Genomic DNA, 18,367 nt, shown 5'->3' on the forward strand with positions numbered 1-18,367 from the left:
AGGGATCAGTGCCAAGTAAGCTTTCCCCTGGCCATCCTCTTCAGCACCCCTCGGTGCACCCAAAGCTCTCAATAACGGTGAAGCAACGCCCCTACAAGATCCGGAGCCAATGGTGAGTGCGCGCACACCGCCACACATGGGGGCTTAAATGCTTCGGAGTAAAGACCGGTCGATGTGGGGAAAATCAGTCGCAACCGGGGGAAAAAAAACTCAATCAGTCTCATCACCAGGAATGTGTGTTTCAGTGGCCTGCATACAGGTGCTTCTCAATCATTTCAACCAGTAACTCAGTTCAAGAAGTGAAGTTTATTATGGCATAAAAGGGTATAAATGATTCACACACAGTGTTCATTTTGATGATCTTGTAGAAAAAATTAAATAAAATAAAAAACGTTGATTTTTTTTTTTTTTCTAGATGAATGAAAAGGAGATTTAAATACAGAGATGTCATGGTCATGGTTGGGCCTATGCACAATCATATATCAAATACTGTTTATTTTTATATTTGTCCAGGAGACAGTCTCTGACAGGGGGGTTCTTATTCCACTCATTCTGCCTCCACCCACAGTCACTTAAAATGCAGTAACTTATGTAAAATTAATGGGCAGGATGAAATGGGTAGCCCCAAGCAGGCACCCCTACACAAGAGTGACCGACTAGACTATTTTATTGTTAAAGAAGCTTGCAGTTCACAGATTCCTGTGTCCAAGTATATACGTGGGAACCTACAATATGGCTCATACATATATGGCGCTTTGTCAAGTCCAGAGGACTCCAAAGTTGCACTATATTGAGTCATTAACCCATTCACACACACCCATTCACATGCTGATGGTGGTAAGCTACATTGCAGCCACAACTGTCCTGGAGCAGTCAGATAAAAATGAGGCTGCCATGCGGCAGCACCACCAGGCCCTCTGACTCCCACTAGCAGCAGGCAAGGTTGCTGCTAGTGATAGTCCTTGTCTTGCCCAAGGACACAATGATTGAGACAGACAGCATGGGTGTTTGAACTGGCAACCCAGCAGTTACAGGACCAAACACCTACCGCCATCAATGGAAGAAAGAAAAAAAAACAGTGGAAGGAAAAAAAAAGGTATATGAACATTGATGGCCGCTTGAATCTGCAGGACTCTGAACCCCTTAGAGAGTTTATTCAAAAAGAAATGTCCAAGGTTCCACCGCTCTGTAGGAGAAGACCAAGTGTTGTCCTGTCGGCAAAAGGATTCTATGCAAAGCTTTCACAGCAGAGGTGCTAATAAGTATGGTTCTTCTGATTTAAAAAAAAAAGAAAGAAAAACATTTATCCCAGTTACCTCTTAGGGTGAAATGAAGGTTGTTTTCTTCTTTACTTTCAGTGTACAAGAAAAGACACATTTCAGGCTATTTAACATATTTGCACCATGGATGCCAAGAAGTGTGGAGGGTGCTGAAAAAGATTTTAGAATATCAATTGATCAAAATGGCGATGATGTTATTAAGTTAGTTTGAGAGAAAATAATGATGAGGTACAGCTCTCTCCCTGCATGATGTTATTTGGGCCAATGCCAATGACACACAGATGCCAAAGCTTCTGCCTGCCTTCTTTAAATCCCTTTACCCTCCTATTTACCAGCTATGGATTTTATCGTCCTTGCTGCATCTTAAGTCTGTCCATACGACTTTACTGGATAGCTCATTTGGGTTAAGTGTAGCTGCTCATGTCCTCATTAGTTGACAGATGTTATTGTTAATGGAAAAGACTTTCCCTGCCAGACGCTGACAACCAGGTGTCACCATGTTTTTGTGTGCAGCCATCTTTACATCAACAACCTATGTGTTCCACAGTCAGACCAAGCAAAAAGAAACATCCCAAAATAAGTACTTCAATCAACAAGGGGACAAAGTCTTTACTTCCATGCCAACAAAGTTGCAAAGAGCTGGTTGTCATCTGTCAACTTGTTTATAATTGGAATCAGCTGAATTAGAAAAAAATCTAAACGAGATCTGTTGCTTAAGAGGTCCGTTTTGATCCACGTCATTTTTGGCAGGTAGCACGTTCCTTCATCATGTTGTTAAACCCACAGATCATTAATTATTTGAGCCTGTATTGTCCATAGAAGCTCTTTACTTTGGATAGGACACAGCACCACACATGGGTTTATCAAGATGCTTGACTGATGCATGGGCAGAAGTAGATTCTTACTGCTGGTCCGGTTACAAGAGCATAGTCCGAAATGCAAACGCACTCACTCACACCTGGTGCTGTAGAGCGAGCTCTGCACCGGCGGATACACAACGCTGTGGCTTAATCCTCAGGAAGAAATTGATTCTGCCAATTCCTGGATAGAAATCCAGAGACACACCGAGACAATGATGAGGAAAACTACACCTGCAGGTGTTTCTTAGCAGAAACCTCCCTGCGGCCAGGTAACCATCAACACACATCATTTTATTCAAGCCATCGTAGCGATCATTATGCCGACTGAATGGACCATATTTTTAGAGCAGAAGGTCGTGGTGGCAGTACATTGTAGTGTTTGCTTTGTTATTGCACCAATTGGACTGCATGCAGGGCAGGCTAAACTCTGAAGGAAAAGAAGAAAAACAATGTGACCGAGTACAGAGTTTCATATGGAAGCAATCAATTGTGGCGAACTGCGCATCGGCAGAAGTCATGCACTCTTGTGTTTTGCGTTTTAGTTTAAAGATGTCTGTGGGTTTTGAGAGCTGAAAACGATGACACTTTGTTTTATCAGTAGTGGGCTTTGCGTCTGACAGTCTTCTTTAAAGCAATTTTTTTCCATTTTATCTTTCGTTTTGCTTGTTTACATTTTCCTTTCTCACTCAGTAATTCACTCAATACAGTGCCTTGCGAAAATATTCATAACCTTTTAATTCTTTTCACATTGCATTCTACTGTAATAGATTTTGTTTTCATTGCTATTCGTTGAATTTTATATATCTTATATTTAGGTCTTTTATTTAAACTCTTCTATTGTGATACTCAGTGAATCTTTTTTTTTGAATCTACATTGTCGCTTTAGATCTTCTTAGACCTCTCTCAGGTTCTCTTTAAATATTGCCATATTCATCTCCTCCTCTCAACCATGACCAATGTTCTTTTGCTTTTTCCATTAGGCCCAAATAAAATACTTTGAATATTGCGGTTATTGCATGAAATAAAATGTGAAAATGTTCAAGAGTGACACAGCTAACCCATTGAAATGGAGATAAATCAACATGTTCAGAAACAAAACAAGAAACTGCTTACAGTGTTCTATTATTTACAATGTAGTCCTCTCTGCAGATATGTCACAAGGTGATCTATTACAAAAAAAGTAATAATAAATTGGACCCCCTGCCACTGACATGGTTTGAGCAAACCTGAACACTGAAGCACCTGGACAGTCCCTCACCCTGTCAGGTTCACCGGTTTTGAACTCTCAGGTCATTGCAGTGATCCATAACCTTTGATATATCTGGGTTTCATGTTTGCCAACCTTCTGTCTTACGGTCGCAACATTATTGGACACACATTTGTGCTCGTTAGAGGTCACGAACGCAAAGACTGAATTATAACCGCAGACCGCGGCGGTGCCGACAACTGCAGCACATGACGGCATACTCCTGTTGCGTGCCAGATGTTGCTTTTACATGAGTTATGTTGAGGCACTCTCGTACAGAAAGCAACACTGAGTAAATTTGATGACATTAAATTAGAAAGTCAATGGTGCAGAGATTGTGGGATGCTGTGTGAGTGTTGGGGCCCGGGGTGGGTTACCATGACATCCTGGACTTTTACACTCCTCCTATCCTCAACTCCCACCCTCCCCCATTACTGACCGTTCAGGTGGTTCTCATGGTGCAGTGATCAAGGAGCTCGACCACCTGAAACTTGTGTTGGCTTGCACTAGAAGATTAAGTCCCTCCCGCCCCCTCCACCTCCTGCTGCCAGTACGAAGCTTCATAAGCTGCTGAATTCCTTTAAACCCAGGGGTTTAGCATCCTCTTTCCTGCTCTCATTGGGTGAGGTATTGTGTTCAATCCCCCAGACAGCTGTAAAGCAAAGCCAAAACAGGACTACGCTGTCACGTTACCGAGCATCGTCCTCCCTGTGAGTCATCTTATTGGGTACGAATTGCAAAACAGAAGAAATCTGGCTCGCTGAAAGAAATTGAGCAAAGACGCTTCGGATTTCACCGTATGGTGACTGTGGTGGAAAAGAGTCGGGTCAGGAAATGCTAAGAAAAGATCCTGTATCCTAATCTCCTCCTTTCATGGTTGTATGGCTGTGTTTATTATTGTAGCACTGAGATCACCGCAAGCTAAGGACTGCTGAGTGATCCCAAGGAAAGCTTGGAGACGTAAATAGGTAAACACTAGTCAAACAGCATGGAATAGGTTTTATAGCTTTAGCATTGAATAATCGAGGAAAAAATAATGCAAAATAAATTGTAAAGCACAATGACATATAAAAGACTTTAGCAGATATTTAAATGTAATAAACTAGTTTAAGCAACGCTCGCTAACTCTGCACAGAACTGAGCTGGTGAAATAATTGTAATTACCTATAGGAAAACAAACCGAAGAAATGATATTGGCTTGTAAAATGATTTTTCATGTTTACAATCACTTACTTCAAATGGACTTTGAGATTTTATGTTTGAAACTGAGCAAAGATGAGAATTGCTTTTCAAAGTTTTATACTGAAAAAGGTACAAAAGACAGCCCGTTTTTCATATGAGTATTTAATATGAATTCTGACAGTCATGAAGTTTCAACATAAAATCAAAATTCGTAAACATTTTTCAAGTGTAATAAGAAAGTCGTTTCTGGTGGGGAATAAATTAACTCACCCCCCACATTTATTTCCAACCGAATGGCTGAAAAGCATCAGGTGTGATGATCAGAAGCATGAGGGTGGTAACTCATGCGTTACTCAAAAATAAGAGCCTTATGAACAATCACTGATGTTCCTGCAGATATTACTGCAATCTGTGAAATGTTTCACAGCAAAGAAGCTCAGCCTTTTAAACTACATCTTTAATCCAAAGACCTCTAGACTGTTTCAATAGAGAGATTTGGCTCTTATATATTTATTGCTTATGCGGTGTGTAGCAATATCCTTTTTTTCTTGTTTACAAATGTGTAGGTCTTTAATTTGTGAGAAATATGGTTGATCCTTGTTTACTTCTGGACTATATTTAATTTCTCACGAGTGTTTTGGTCACGCTAAAAGCAGGAGACCGGTCTTGCGACCAAGTAATGAAAGAGATTTTATGGGGATATTGACTTTAAAAAGATCAGGCGGTGATAAACATTTTGCAGAATGGACGGTGGATCTAGACAGGCAGTATGCAAACACCCGGGAGATATTTCTCCATCCAAGTTTCTCTCAGAAATGGATTCCCCATCAGCTATCAAGCATCCATCCTCACCACAGAAATAGTATGTGCTAATCTATTTTTATAAAGGAGTTCACCAGTGTCTTTATGTTCACTGTTGCTGGTACTCCCCTCCTCACCCTCCATCAGCAAGAAGAAGAAAAAAATTCAGCAAAGATGAGCTGGAATAATCATGCTCTACATTTCTGGCCCAGTTAAAAAAAAATAATAATTTTTTTCACATCTAAACCTAATGGATAAAGTCACCACACAACATCTGACACATTGGTAGACTTCTTGCTACTAATTTGTGTACATTGGATGCAAGGAAAAAAAATGTTCTCTTAGCTGAAGAATGACCAGAAGGCAGGGTGCTAATCCTTGCATTTGTAGAGTTCTCCATCTTCTCCATGACACATGGCGGATTACTCTTGTGGTGGTAAGTGGCACAGGAATCGCCAGAGACAGCTGCCTGCTAGCCGGGTTATTAAAAGCTGTAAAATTTTAACCAGCCAGACGGATTTGATGTCAATCCAGGAGGGAGTATGGAGGTGTTGGTCTACTTATAGGAAGCTCTGAGAATCATGCTGATGAATAACCTTCAATATATGGGTACAGAACTACACGCCATTTCTGTCTCCATGTTTTATTGTGCTCTCTGTGTTTCCCACAAACCTGAGATCCACCCCAATGTGAACGCATGCTGGACACCACCCAGTGGATTGTTAGCAAGCTCCAGGTTTAGCACCTTCAGACTTAATGCTTCCAAACCACTAACATTTCTGTCACACCTGTCCTATCTCTCAACTCTCAACTCTCCATTGGGAGCTGTGATTCCTCTGACTCTATAGAGCAGGGCATCGATCGCTTACCCGTTTGACACACCCTAAGCTGTCATGTTTACAACTAAATATTTGGAAAACAAAGGCATGAAAACTGAAGGAGCACCTTCCTGTATTGTTACTGAGGAAATGTTTTTTTTTAACGTATAGTTGGCCAGAGGGACATGTCTGTCAGGGATCAGACTGCAGACTCAACTCAAGCCCATAGACCAGCCAATTAATCAGCTTCTCCCAGCACTACTCTATAAGGAGTGAAAATATTTAGAGCATAAAGCACATGAATGTGAAAATTCCAAAACACTTATGACTTAATATAAATTTGATCTTGTGTTTTTGAAATACCTTCACCTGAAATCCTTGGGGGGGAAAAAAGAAGACTTTTGGAATGACCTTCCCAGATCCAAAACAATTTGAATAAATTATACCATTCTTGCCAAGAAAGAATGGTCAAATATTCAGAGTTGATAGCTCTGTAAACCCTGTGGTCAACAAACAACTTATTAAAATACATTTTAACAAAATGTTATTGGTGTGTGTGTGTGTGTGTGTGCGTGTGTGTGTGTGTGCGTGTGTGTGTGTGTGTGTGCGTGGGCGTGTGTGTGTGTGTGTGTGTGTGTGTGTGCGTGTGTGTGTGTGTGTGTGTGTTTGATCCAGGTTCTGCCATACATAAACATGTGTGTTCACTGCTGGTATGGGAGCTAATTAGCTGTGAGAGAAACAGCTGAGTATAAATATAATGATGGTCAGGTGGATCCAGGAGTTTTCCTCTAGATTATTCGCTTTTTCACAGAAGGATTTTTCTATTGGTTTCTCTTATTAATATTTTTTGTCTCTTTTTTTATATATATATATTTGACATACATTTCACTTGAGTAATCGTAACCTCATAGATAAAGTATTTTGATTCAGAACATCAAACACCGGATGGACTAGTTACACTTCACTTATCGGCGGCGGTCAGATCCAGGACGCTTTTAATTTTCTTTTAAACTTCACCGTTTACTCACTTTCACTCGATGTTTGACAACCTTTGTCTCTTGACAACCGGGTGGGGCTAACGCATTATAACTTAAGCATTTAAAGATCAAACCTTAAAATGAATTAGGAAACTGATGCTTACCAGATGATTTGTGGAGAGATTTTACTCAATAGCCAAACAAACCAAGGAGTCAAAGAGCAACTTCCAGCAGCCCCCCGAAATGTGTTTCTCTAAGAATCCAACAGCACTGAGCTTTACCTTAACGCCCCTAAGTGATCTCTGGGTCTCATTTATTACATTTAGACAAATGAGACAGTGTGTTAGTGAGTGAGCTGGGATGGATAGATGGATTTGGAAACTGTGACCAGGAAGGTAAACCTTTCCTACTGGTCAAAAGATAAGTTAACTAATTGCCTCCAGCTTCTAGCTTCATAACCCACGGCTTGGTATCAGTCCCCTCATCTACATCCAAGAGTGCAAGTGTTTTTCATGAAATTTAAGGTCTCCCTTCCTTAAGTTACTCTTTTTTTTCTCTCAGCTATGGGCCCTACCTGTTATTTCCCTACCTTAAGCTAACAACCTCTAATTTCCCGCAGTTGACTCGGGTCAGGGTCAACAGGTGATGGTCAGATATCCCACAGCTCAGGGGGTTTCAACTCCGTTGGCTCGCCGCTTAATGGCTTCAAGCCTCGAGGTGACATCCGTTCTGTTTATATACACAAAGCACACCCTTACCCACTCACATTCCTTCTTTATGGCAGATTATCGCCTACACGAGGTTTGAAATCAGCGAGGATCGGTTTTCATCAGAGCACTTTCAATATTTGTCATAGATATCGACCACATGCCGGCTTATGGTAAAGCTATGCACTACAACCTGGTGCATGTCATATGGATTTTATCTTACTGACTGATTTGTGTGTGTTTTTTAAGAAAACGATAGAAATTGCTCAGTAATATTTTGCTAAGAGCAACAGGAAGGACAATCTGCTGCTCTATTTGTGAGCGACAACCAAAATAACACTGAGGACGTTGCTGTGAAAACAGATTAGGAGATTTCCAGAATGTTAGGTTCATAATGATATTGAACATGGACTAAAATTTTTTTTTTCTCAGCAATATTTATATAAAGCCGAGAAAAGAAATATTGAGCAACAAATTTTTGCTTAAATACAATAAAACCACTGACAACCCAGTAATAAAACTAAGTCAGTTAGTTTAGTGTTTAATAAAGTGAAATGATACAAGGACACTGAACAAGTTATGCATACCAACAAACTGACTGCTTTTGGTAAGACTTTAACATTGTTAAGAGCGTTTTTAAACTAGTTTATTGACTCATATACGCTCTCTATTCAGTTTTTTCCCCCTTAAATTTTCAGTCATATTTAAGTCAGACCAGCAGCTTCATTCACTTTCTGTGAAATCAACTTGGCTGTGTTTTTGTGGGATAGTTGTCCGTTTTAAAAATCCACCACGAGTTAATCTTCAGATGGTTATCAAGGATATCTCAGCAGCAGAGTTGTCTATTCACTCCTCCTCAAATTATATGAAGTTTGTCATTTCACATGCTCAAAAAACAGCCTTGCAAAGTTACATTCCTTTCTCAAAATGCCACAGTCTAAAGTTTAAACTATAAAGAAACTTGCATTTTTTTCTTTTTTTTTTCTTTTTACAAAATGTGGCGTTTGGACAAAGCAAAAGGCAGCTGGACAGACCAGAGGTCAGGCATAGTGATCCAACAAAGAATAACGAAAATTCAGGAGCTTAAATACTGAGGTGTGGAAAGTGGCAACCAGAGGAACTTGTCAGAGGAAATGTGGTACAGCCAGGGCAGAGAGGAAGAAGAAAAAAAATCAGAGAGGGAGACTAATTACCACAGAGCAGCTGAAACAGAACTCAAAGAATCTAGAAAACCAAAGGGAAAAAAAACCTGGCAATAGTCTAAGAGAAGGTAATTAAAATATAGTAGAAACAGAACATAAAAATAAACAGAGAAACTAAACCTAAATAAATTAACTAATATGGCAACACCTTAGAAACGATAACAAACAGAGAAATACACAGAATATGGCAAGACCTGTGGTAACCCACAAGAAGGATGATCACATACAAACAAAAGCTAAAACCCTAACTCCCAAGAATTGGGACACAATGAGGATATTACGCCAATACTGTGTGAATTTTGAAAGAGCTCTTTGTTTCTGCACAACGGCACTGCTGGTGTGATGGCAACGTAAAGAGAAATAAGAAATAAGAGAAATAAGAGGGGACAAGATGCCTTTTTGCAGCTTTTTCATTGTTTTGTTCAGTATTTATTCCCTGACTCACTACACTTGAAAACATAATTTAAGGATTTAAGAAAAAAATGTTTGTATTTGTGGATTAATATTATTACTCTCTCTCTCTTTTTTTTTCTTTTACCAAAATATGAGGTGATTTTTTAATTATTTTTTTTGTCAACGGCCTCCTCAGATGTACATTTACTGAAAAAAATGTTGAAGGGTTGAATACTTGATATTGGTAATTCTTGTTGGAAATGTGCATGTACCCATTTTAACAGGGGCCATTCTGATTCGCCCTCATCCAAACTGTAACAATTTGGAGAGTTTTAGACTTTACAAAGTTGTTTCCTACCAAGGAGTTTGAGCTGCGAGTTCAGAAATGAACGGCCGCTTCAAACTCGGGTTTTTAGCACAAACTGCAAACGCTTCATGCAGAAAAGATTTACGACTTTTTGTTTCACAAAAACATATCATGTCACATTCTGACTGCTCTTGGCAGGGAGTCATTCCAAGATAACAGGACAGTTTTGCTCAGAATCACCTGCAGACAACAGCGATCCAGTGGTCGGTAAAAACAGCATTAGAGTAACGTTGTTTGTCAAAACACTCTAAATACATGATGGCAGGTCAGAACAAACATGACAGTAAAAATAAAATTTCTTAAAGGCGGACCCTAAAACTTTCAACCAAAATCGGGAATAGACTCAACTGTGAAGAATGAGGTTTATTGAGGCAAAAATTAACTTAAATTTATAGAGACGCGAATTCAACTAGTTTAAACCGCATCGTAAATTAACATTTTGTTGGATACTGTTGATATTGCTTATTATTAATATTAGTACAATAACTAAATTCATCACATTAATGGCTTCTACTGCAGTACATGGAATACATTTAGACCATATTCAACATTTGTGGCAGATTTTGAAAGAAAACTGCTCTGGCTTGCTTCCTCTTTGAATCCCCTTTTGACATAAATATTTGGTAGGACCCATGTGTTCATATGCCACTTCCGTTTCTTCAGAAAGTGTTGACTGTTCAGCAAGTTTATGATCCTTTCCATAAATGAAACCCCCGACTGCTTCAGCGGACAGCAACGAGCAATAAGAAGTCATTTTTTTATAGAGGTGAGTGAGATGAATGAAATGTCTGCCTAAAAATGTTACTTTAAAAATTACATAATTTCATAGGAAACTGTTTGTCTTGAGACAAGAATATTTCTTCTTTCATTTTTCCACAGGCAAATCAACACAAGCAAAATGACTTCACTCCACTTCGCAATATTCTGTGTTTTCTTCGGACCCAGCAGCTGTCAAATTAATTGCATCCCAGGTTTGAAACCGTGCTGTAAATGTCTGCAGCATTAAATAGAAATCTTCTGCATTTAATATAAACAAAAACGATCTTCTCCGTTGTCCACAGAAACTGTTGATGAGACAAAGTTTTCAGTCAACGTAACGGAGCACATTAGTATGAAGTCTATCGACTGCATCGTAATCCCACACAAGGTGACATTTCCACGAGACAAAGTGGTAACCCCGTACAAAAAGATGTTATTTCAGGGCGATCCATCAAATGTCGTTGATAAAAAAGTTGTCTACGATTCTGACAAAGAAGATTCATTCAGGATAAAAAATCTTCCATGTGGAGAATATGATTATGGCTTTAAACTGGAATGGGGGTGTAATCAAACTTACACTTTCCCAAAGAGAGTCCACGTCTCTGTTTTACGTAAGTACGAGATTTTATTGTTGCTAAATGTTTATTGGTGGTAGTGTTTTTTTTGTTTGTTTGTTTTTTTCTAAAAAAAAAAAAAAAAGAAAAAAGAAAAACGTCTGTATTGGTGTAGATTGTGGTTGATTTATCACTTTGAGTTTGGCTGTGGGTTTGACCATAATCTGGCTTGCTTATAAAAATTTGTTTGTTACAATTTTTCATTTAGTTTAATCCTGCAATTTAGTTATCAGTTAAAACTAACAAAGTTCAGACAGGACAATCATCAAGGGTGCACCACATCCCATCTCCACTTCCTGTGTGAAGAATCATCATCTATTATAAACAAATGAACAAAATGTAAATTTACCAAAGCTGGCCAACAACCTAGTTTTCATCAGTAGTCCCTGTGTCTCGTGTTTTACATAATTCTGGGTAAAAAAAACTACCAAATTGAGCTGTGATGACTACATAAAGATTCATAAAGTAGCTTTTGATTAAAGAGCAACGGTGCGGTTGAGACTGGAGATAGTTTAGGACATTATCACTGTCTGCATACAGTGATAATGCTTTAAACTTTAGAGTCTTAAAATTACAAAAATATTTTCTACCAACTTTTGTTGTCTTTCCTCAATAAAACAACCATCACACTTGTTGAATCACGCTAAATGTGCTCACATTTTCAGCATTAGCAACTAAGCCGACTGTCTTGGTTCCTCTTTTGACGGAGGAACGCTCTGAGCTGATCTGCAGCGTTCCCCAGCCGTGCTCACAAGGACTCCGAGTTTACTGGAAATGGACGAAGGCCGACGGACAATCTGTGGTACTCGGCGACTATCGCTACGGGAAACTTGATCAGTGGTTCTTTGGATACAAAGACACTTTGCGCATTAATCCCACAGCACATCATCACAACACCAACATCACATGTGTGGCCGAATATGACAACGACCTCACGGAAGCAACTGTCACTTTGAACGTGAAATGTGAGAAGTTTGACATACCGACGCATTATGGCTCATTACATTGCTCTCCATGAGTAACTTAACTTTCTTTTTGTTTTTGCTTCTTTCTTTCAGTTAAACCTAAGATCTCGAATGACTCCCACTGCCTGGTTAAAGGCGAGCTGCTGGTCTGCGTGTGCGTCAGTTGGGGCAATCCTCTGCCGCCGATCTCTTGGCCTTTGGAAAACCTCACGGCTTTCTCGGTGACTAGCTTGAGGATTGCTCAGACAGTACGAAGCACTTTCACAGTGCCTGCGTCGGAATACCATAACGCCACTGTAAAATGCACCAGCAGCAATGAACGCGGTCTGGCTGAAACCTCAATTGTAATTCATAACTCTGAAGAGAGAGCGGAGCCAAACAGTGAGTATCCCATGCAATCGCGGTTTGGAAACATGGTTGTGATTTTAAAACGTTGATTAAATCCAGGCCAAACTGATTCCTCCAGCTGTTCCAGGCAGAAGGAAGGGGATGGATTTAGCTCTTCCCTGGATAGCTGGGCTGTGTTTCTCTCTCAACCTGGCCTTCATTACCGCCTTGATTATCCACATTTGTCAAAGGTAAGACAACAAAACGTGATTTTAGCAACCCACGCCCGTTTGTCAGAACAAAAATAACATTTTGCAAATTCTTCCTTATGTGCAGAAGGATTAATAAGCAGAAGGAACAGAGCAAAGAGATCAACACTTACATGTCTCTGAAAAAGGCAGACGTTGAGGAAGAATACAGCGTCATTTCCACAAAACCCAAACGAAACCCGCAAGTGTGAAGCGCTGCCCTGTTTGCTACCGAGATAAGAAAATGCAAAACAAAAATGTACAGCAGATAAATATTCTATCAATAGTTACAGAGCCTTTCCGTAATAGTCACATTTATGCAATTTACATGTTACAACCAGTTTTCTGTGTGCTCTATGAGGATTGTATGTGATAGACCACAAAAAATTAAATAAAAAGGAAATGACACATGTGTAATAAATTCAAATCTACAAAGTGTGATGCGCATTTTTATTCAGTTCCTTTTACTCTGATGCTCCTAAATGAAATCCTGTCAAACAAACAGTCTTCAAGAGATCAAGAGATGTTTCAAGTCAGACTGCTTGTAATTTCTTTGGAGCACCAGGCCTGACTCCATGGCAGCAGCACAGGTTTGTTGGAGAGCATTAGGGAACAAACCAAGGAACACAGCAGATGGGTCAGAGAAAAAGTTGCGTAGAAGTTTAGAGCAGGGTTGGGCTACCAGGATCAGAATTTATTGGTTAAATATTGTGTGTACAAATTTGACTTCTGTCACAAGAGCAGACAGCGTACAAAGAATAAATATATAAACTCCACAGAAAATAAAGAATAAAAACAATGCATATCATCATCTTATAGAAAGATGTTCAATACATCGTCTAATCTTACTAAACAGCTGCAAACATATCAAGACATGCAACTGGAAAGCTGTTGTTGGAATATTAACTGAATATTAATATTCCTTTTTGCACTCTGCCACATCGAGTGGAGGAGCGAAACTTCACAGAACAGCGCAATTACGAATCAGAGCCACTTTCAGTCTGTCAAAGTTGCATTTATGAGTTTGCGGAGCAGTTAAATAAATCAAAAGCTATACATTTGTGCTGGCAGATAAGATGGTAGCTTGCCTCTCAAAAACCATAAAAACTGTGAGCGAGTGGAAAGGACGGCGCAGCGCCCTGAACACACCACAATCTACCTGCCCTCCACTCTGCACCTGCAGGTGTGTTGTTGCCGTTTTGGCTCTCAACAGTCTCCATACATTAGGAGTGCTTTTGCAAGGCAATGTAAGTGAGTTTCTTCTAAATAATATTAGCATCCATTTTTGTGTGCACCTCTAGTTTTGGCAGATTTAGTCAAGTCAGAAAGTGGTTAAGAAAAGCGGCCAAACTTAATTCAAATGTCAAAATATAACAATCTCCGTTTAGAAAAATGTCAACTTTTAAACTGGAAGGAAACACTCAGTGGACACTGATTGGTATTAAACTCGTTCGCAGCCATTGAGCTCACTGCTGCTGTACATTCACATAAATACTGACTCAGCTTATTGCTTTAGTTGAGTAATTTACTAATGAATTTTGCATAAAATATATCATGTGCGGACGTTTTCTCTCTCAATCGTGAAAAGAAATATGCTTGAGAATAAGATACTGTGTCCTTACAATGAATTTAATGCAACAGGTCAATTGATAGAGTGAATTATGGGTAAAGATAACAGTATGATGGCTACTTCACATGTTTTACGCAAAAGTGAATAAATATTGAGACCTTAATTATAATGAATAGTATTATAAGTGAGGAACTGTTGAGCTGCTGTAAGAGTTCACATCTTTTTTTTCTCAGATCGGACCTTCTTATTTCCCTATCAGTGCCTCATGTCATATTCTTATTTCACATTGCCATTGTGTAACATAACCAAGGCGTAATATTCATTCTGTAATCTGTAGTTAATTTTACTGGTGTAAACTACTGTGAATAAAGTCTATGTCTGCACGTTTCTTTAAGTTTTCTCATCCATGATGCTGTCAGGCTATTTACACCACTTTAAACATGCAACCACAAACCTCAATGAATTTCATTTTAGGGTTTATGTGATAAATGAACACAAAGTATAAGAAAAACGACTCACAGCCTTTGCTGTTTTTACATGGAAAGATCTGAAAAGTGTGGCATGCATTTATTGGAACTTGCAATTGTAAGTCTTTGTTTATGTCTTTGTTTACGTTGCCTTTTTTGCTGATTGATTTTTTTTATTTCTTCATTCCTCTTTGGACAAACAGCTCAAGCCGAGCCGAATCGAGAGGAGATAACTGCAAACCAAAACATTCAAGTCTTTCCCCAGTCTCAAAGTTAGATTTAGGTCTGAACTTTGACTGGACCGATAAAGCAAAACGGTCCAGTTTTAAAGCATGTCATGAACTCTCTTTGATCAAATCTATTTTATTGTAGCTCTTACATGTTTGGAGATATTGTCCTGCTTTCGCAAGTATTTTTTAGATAAAAAAGGAACTGAAACCTTTCAGTGACTTATATAGAACATGCCTTTTTATTCTCAAGAGAAAGACCTTCCCCTTTTTCATAAATACAGGCAGTCCAGGATTTCGCAGCTTGTTGCTCTATTAGTTCTCTTCCTAGTAATACGGCTTCAGAAGACAAAACAAAATTCATTAAGAGATGATTAAGATCATTGTGGTGCATTAGATCCACATGCTGCATGTCTACATTTTAAACTGGAATTACTTTTTGGAGAATTAATTTGACTTTTTTTTTTTTTTACTACTTTCAAATACTTTTACCAAGACAGGAAAATGGCTTTGACCTTTTTTGTAATTTTCTGGATTCTTCTACGAAGCACCAGCTGCCAGTTTCAGTGTGTCCCCAGTAAGTTTCAATAATGCTAATTAAAATAAATATTAAACACTTGATAGAACATTAATCATGTATATTGTCTTTCTGTCTTCTTTAGAAACTCTTGATGACTCGGATTTTTACATTAATGTAACGGAGCACATTACAGTGAGGTCCACCAACTGTATTCAGATCCCACATGAAGTGACTTTTCCACGAGACAAAGTGACAGTCCCGTACAAGAAGATGTTATTTAAAGGAGATCCTTCAAATGTTGTTGATACAAAAGTTGTCGATAACGTGAATGATGACGCAAAGAATACTTTCTCAATAACTACGCTTCCACCTGGAGAACACAAGTACGGCGTCAAACTTGAATGGGGATGCAATCAGACGTATGTTTTCCCTAAAAGGATTCACATTTCCGGTGAGTAATTACTGTTCCGCTCATCAGATGTTTACCGGTTGTGTTGCCTGGACGATTAAGACCTTTAGTTTACTCTGACCTTTTTTTTTTTTCTATTTGACTCTACATACAATTTGCTCCAATAAAAATGCAATCGATGTGGAAAATGCTAATTAGTTTTTTTGTTGTTGTTTGCAGCGTTAACAACTAAACCAACTGTTCTGGCTTCTTTGATGGAGGAAAGACAGCAGACACAACTGACCTGCTTGGCTCCTACGCCATGCACTGGTAAAGTGTCTTTCTTATGGAAATGGACAAATGCTGATGGACAATCTAGAATGATGGACAGTGACCTCGACGATTACGATTACATGCGGTGGCATGTAAGATTTGGATCTAGACATAGAGGCAGATATGGTATGAAATACAGAGGTGAAAATGATTTACCTTTTCTTCCAACGGCGGATCATCACAACACCAACATCACATGCATAGCAACATACGACCACGATGTTGCTGAGGCAACTGTCACCTTGACTGTGAAATGTAAGAGATTACAGCCTTCATAAAATATTCTGTTCAAAGTTTAATGATATGTAACTACATGTAGATTTTTTTTCCCCTTCTCAGTTTCTTTCTCTGTTTTCTTCAGTCTCACCCAGAATCCTGAACAGCTCTCATTGCACAGTTAAAGGGGAGCTGCTTCTCTGTGTGTGCATCAGCTGGGGCAATCCTGTGCCACCGATCTTTTGGCCTTCGGACACCCTCACAGATTACTCGGTGACCAGTTTTAGCAATGCTCAGAGAGTAAGCAGCACCCTCACCATGCCTGCAGCTAAATATCACAACGCCACCGTTAATTGCATGAGCAGAAATGAACTCGGTCAGGCGGAAAGTGCGATCCTGATTCAAAACTCCACAGAGCACGACGGGGTGAACTGTGAGTAATCAAAAGTTTTGTTTTCATTTTATCCCTATAGTTCATAGGTACAAAAAAAAACCTTCATAATTAATCTTCTACAGTTTTGATTTTTTTTTTCTAGCTCTTCCAGAACCAAGCGAAGGGTTTTGCTCCGCTCTTCCCTGGCTAACAGGACTGTGTTTCGCTCTGAACCTTGTTTTTGTGGCTGTCTTCATCTGTATTTACCTACAGTAAGAATAGAAATATGTTTCAATGAGAAATGAACTGCCTATCTTGAATTATCAGAGCAAGCTTTGGATGTGAAGAATGAAGATTTTTTAAACTCTTTTTTTTCTGTATTTGCAGGAGCAGAAAACAGCAGAAGGAATCGCGTGAAGAAGCAGACACCTACGCGACTTTGAGAAAAGCAGATATGGATGAAGCGTACAGCACTATTTCCCCACAAAGGAAATAGATGAAGTATGCAAGTCACAATTTTAGCCCTGTGAATAGCAGGAAGTAACGTGTCATGTTTTGTTTTTGTTTTTAAAGTACATACCATGTATTTAAAAAATGCTGTTTAAATTATGCGTTTTAGTGACCTACAGTCCAATATGCCTCATTATGCCAAATATGTTTATGATAGCCTTAAATATGAGGTGAGAAGCTCTTTATGGGAACCCCGAAAAGAGCTGCTACTAATTCATGTAAAAAGGAGGAAGAGGAACTTTGTCAGGCATCTGATAAGGATGCTTGAATCACACTGAGCGTTTACTGATTGGTTGTTTCTAGTTAGCACTGGGAGCAATGGGAGAAGGCAGAAGAGCTCCATTTTTTTTTCACAGTTTGTCTCATACTTTACTGTGACGACATAGTGACAGGTTCAAGAAATATATAGAAACATGTTTTTTTAAAAGTGACATATCTGAACCTTTAACGCTTGGCCATCTTGCTTCATTGCTTTCTGTAATACTCTGTGATTACCAAATTTAAATGTCAAGATGAAACACAGCTATGGGACTTAAGATGATTAAATTAATCAGATATTCATGACAACGCACCCTAATTTGGTTAAAGACTCTTTTCTGTGGTCAGGACTTCCCATAATCTGCAGTGTACTCCATGTGAATATGGTGTGAATAAAGCTGTGTCAGCACATTTCTTTGATTTTGCTGTTTCATGATGCAATCGACTGGCAGATCAAGCTCAGTTGATCTATTTTGCCACAAATTCTCAGTTGGATTTGTGTCTGGATTCGTCTCCCTGCCGCAAAAGGAACCTCTGCCTCAGTTTTCAACAAACTTCCAAAAAAAGAAAAGCATAACCCCAGAGTTATGCTACCACCACTACTTATCACCAATGGGATGGTGTTTTTTAGGGTGTTTTGCATTGTCAGGGGTTTTTTTTTACCTTATGTAAAGAAGCTATTTCCTGATTTAAATTTATCATCCACTTTATTACCGACATGTTTTCTAGCAAACCTTCCATTTTAAATAGAGCTGTATT

General features: G+C 39.1%; 2 protein-coding genes across 2 annotated transcripts; both read left to right on the plus strand.

Annotated features, from left to right (window-relative positions):
• The first annotated feature begins 38 nt into the window (after positions 1–38).
• On the plus strand, positions 39–13,544 carry LOC111610132. Its single transcript, XM_023342749.1, has 8 exons — positions 39–112; positions 10,497–10,599; positions 10,713–10,804; positions 10,895–11,203; positions 11,872–12,171; positions 12,265–12,552; positions 12,638–12,749; positions 12,835–13,544. Exons 3-8 carry the CDS (start codon positions 10,732–10,734, stop codon positions 12,956–12,958), a joined length of 1,206 nt encoding a protein of 401 aa, XP_023198517.1. The 5' UTR covers positions 39–112; positions 10,497–10,599; positions 10,713–10,731; the 3' UTR covers positions 12,959–13,544.
• A 1,722-nt stretch (positions 13,545–15,266) lies between these two features.
• Positions 15,267–18,012, plus strand: LOC111610130. Its single transcript, XM_023342743.1, has 6 exons — positions 15,267–15,587; positions 15,673–15,981; positions 16,159–16,506; positions 16,613–16,900; positions 17,004–17,112; positions 17,228–18,012. Exons 1-6 carry the CDS (start codon positions 15,515–15,517, stop codon positions 17,334–17,336), a joined length of 1,236 nt encoding a protein of 411 aa, XP_023198511.1. The 5' UTR covers positions 15,267–15,514; the 3' UTR covers positions 17,337–18,012.
• Positions 18,013–18,367: the final 355 nt, after the last annotated feature.

The sequence above is a fragment of the Xiphophorus maculatus genome, chromosome 2, assembly GCF_002775205.1.
Source record: "Xiphophorus maculatus strain JP 163 A chromosome 2, X_maculatus-5.0-male, whole genome shotgun sequence".
In the NCBI taxonomy this organism is placed as follows: domain Eukaryota; kingdom Metazoa; phylum Chordata; class Actinopteri; order Cyprinodontiformes; family Poeciliidae; genus Xiphophorus; species Xiphophorus maculatus.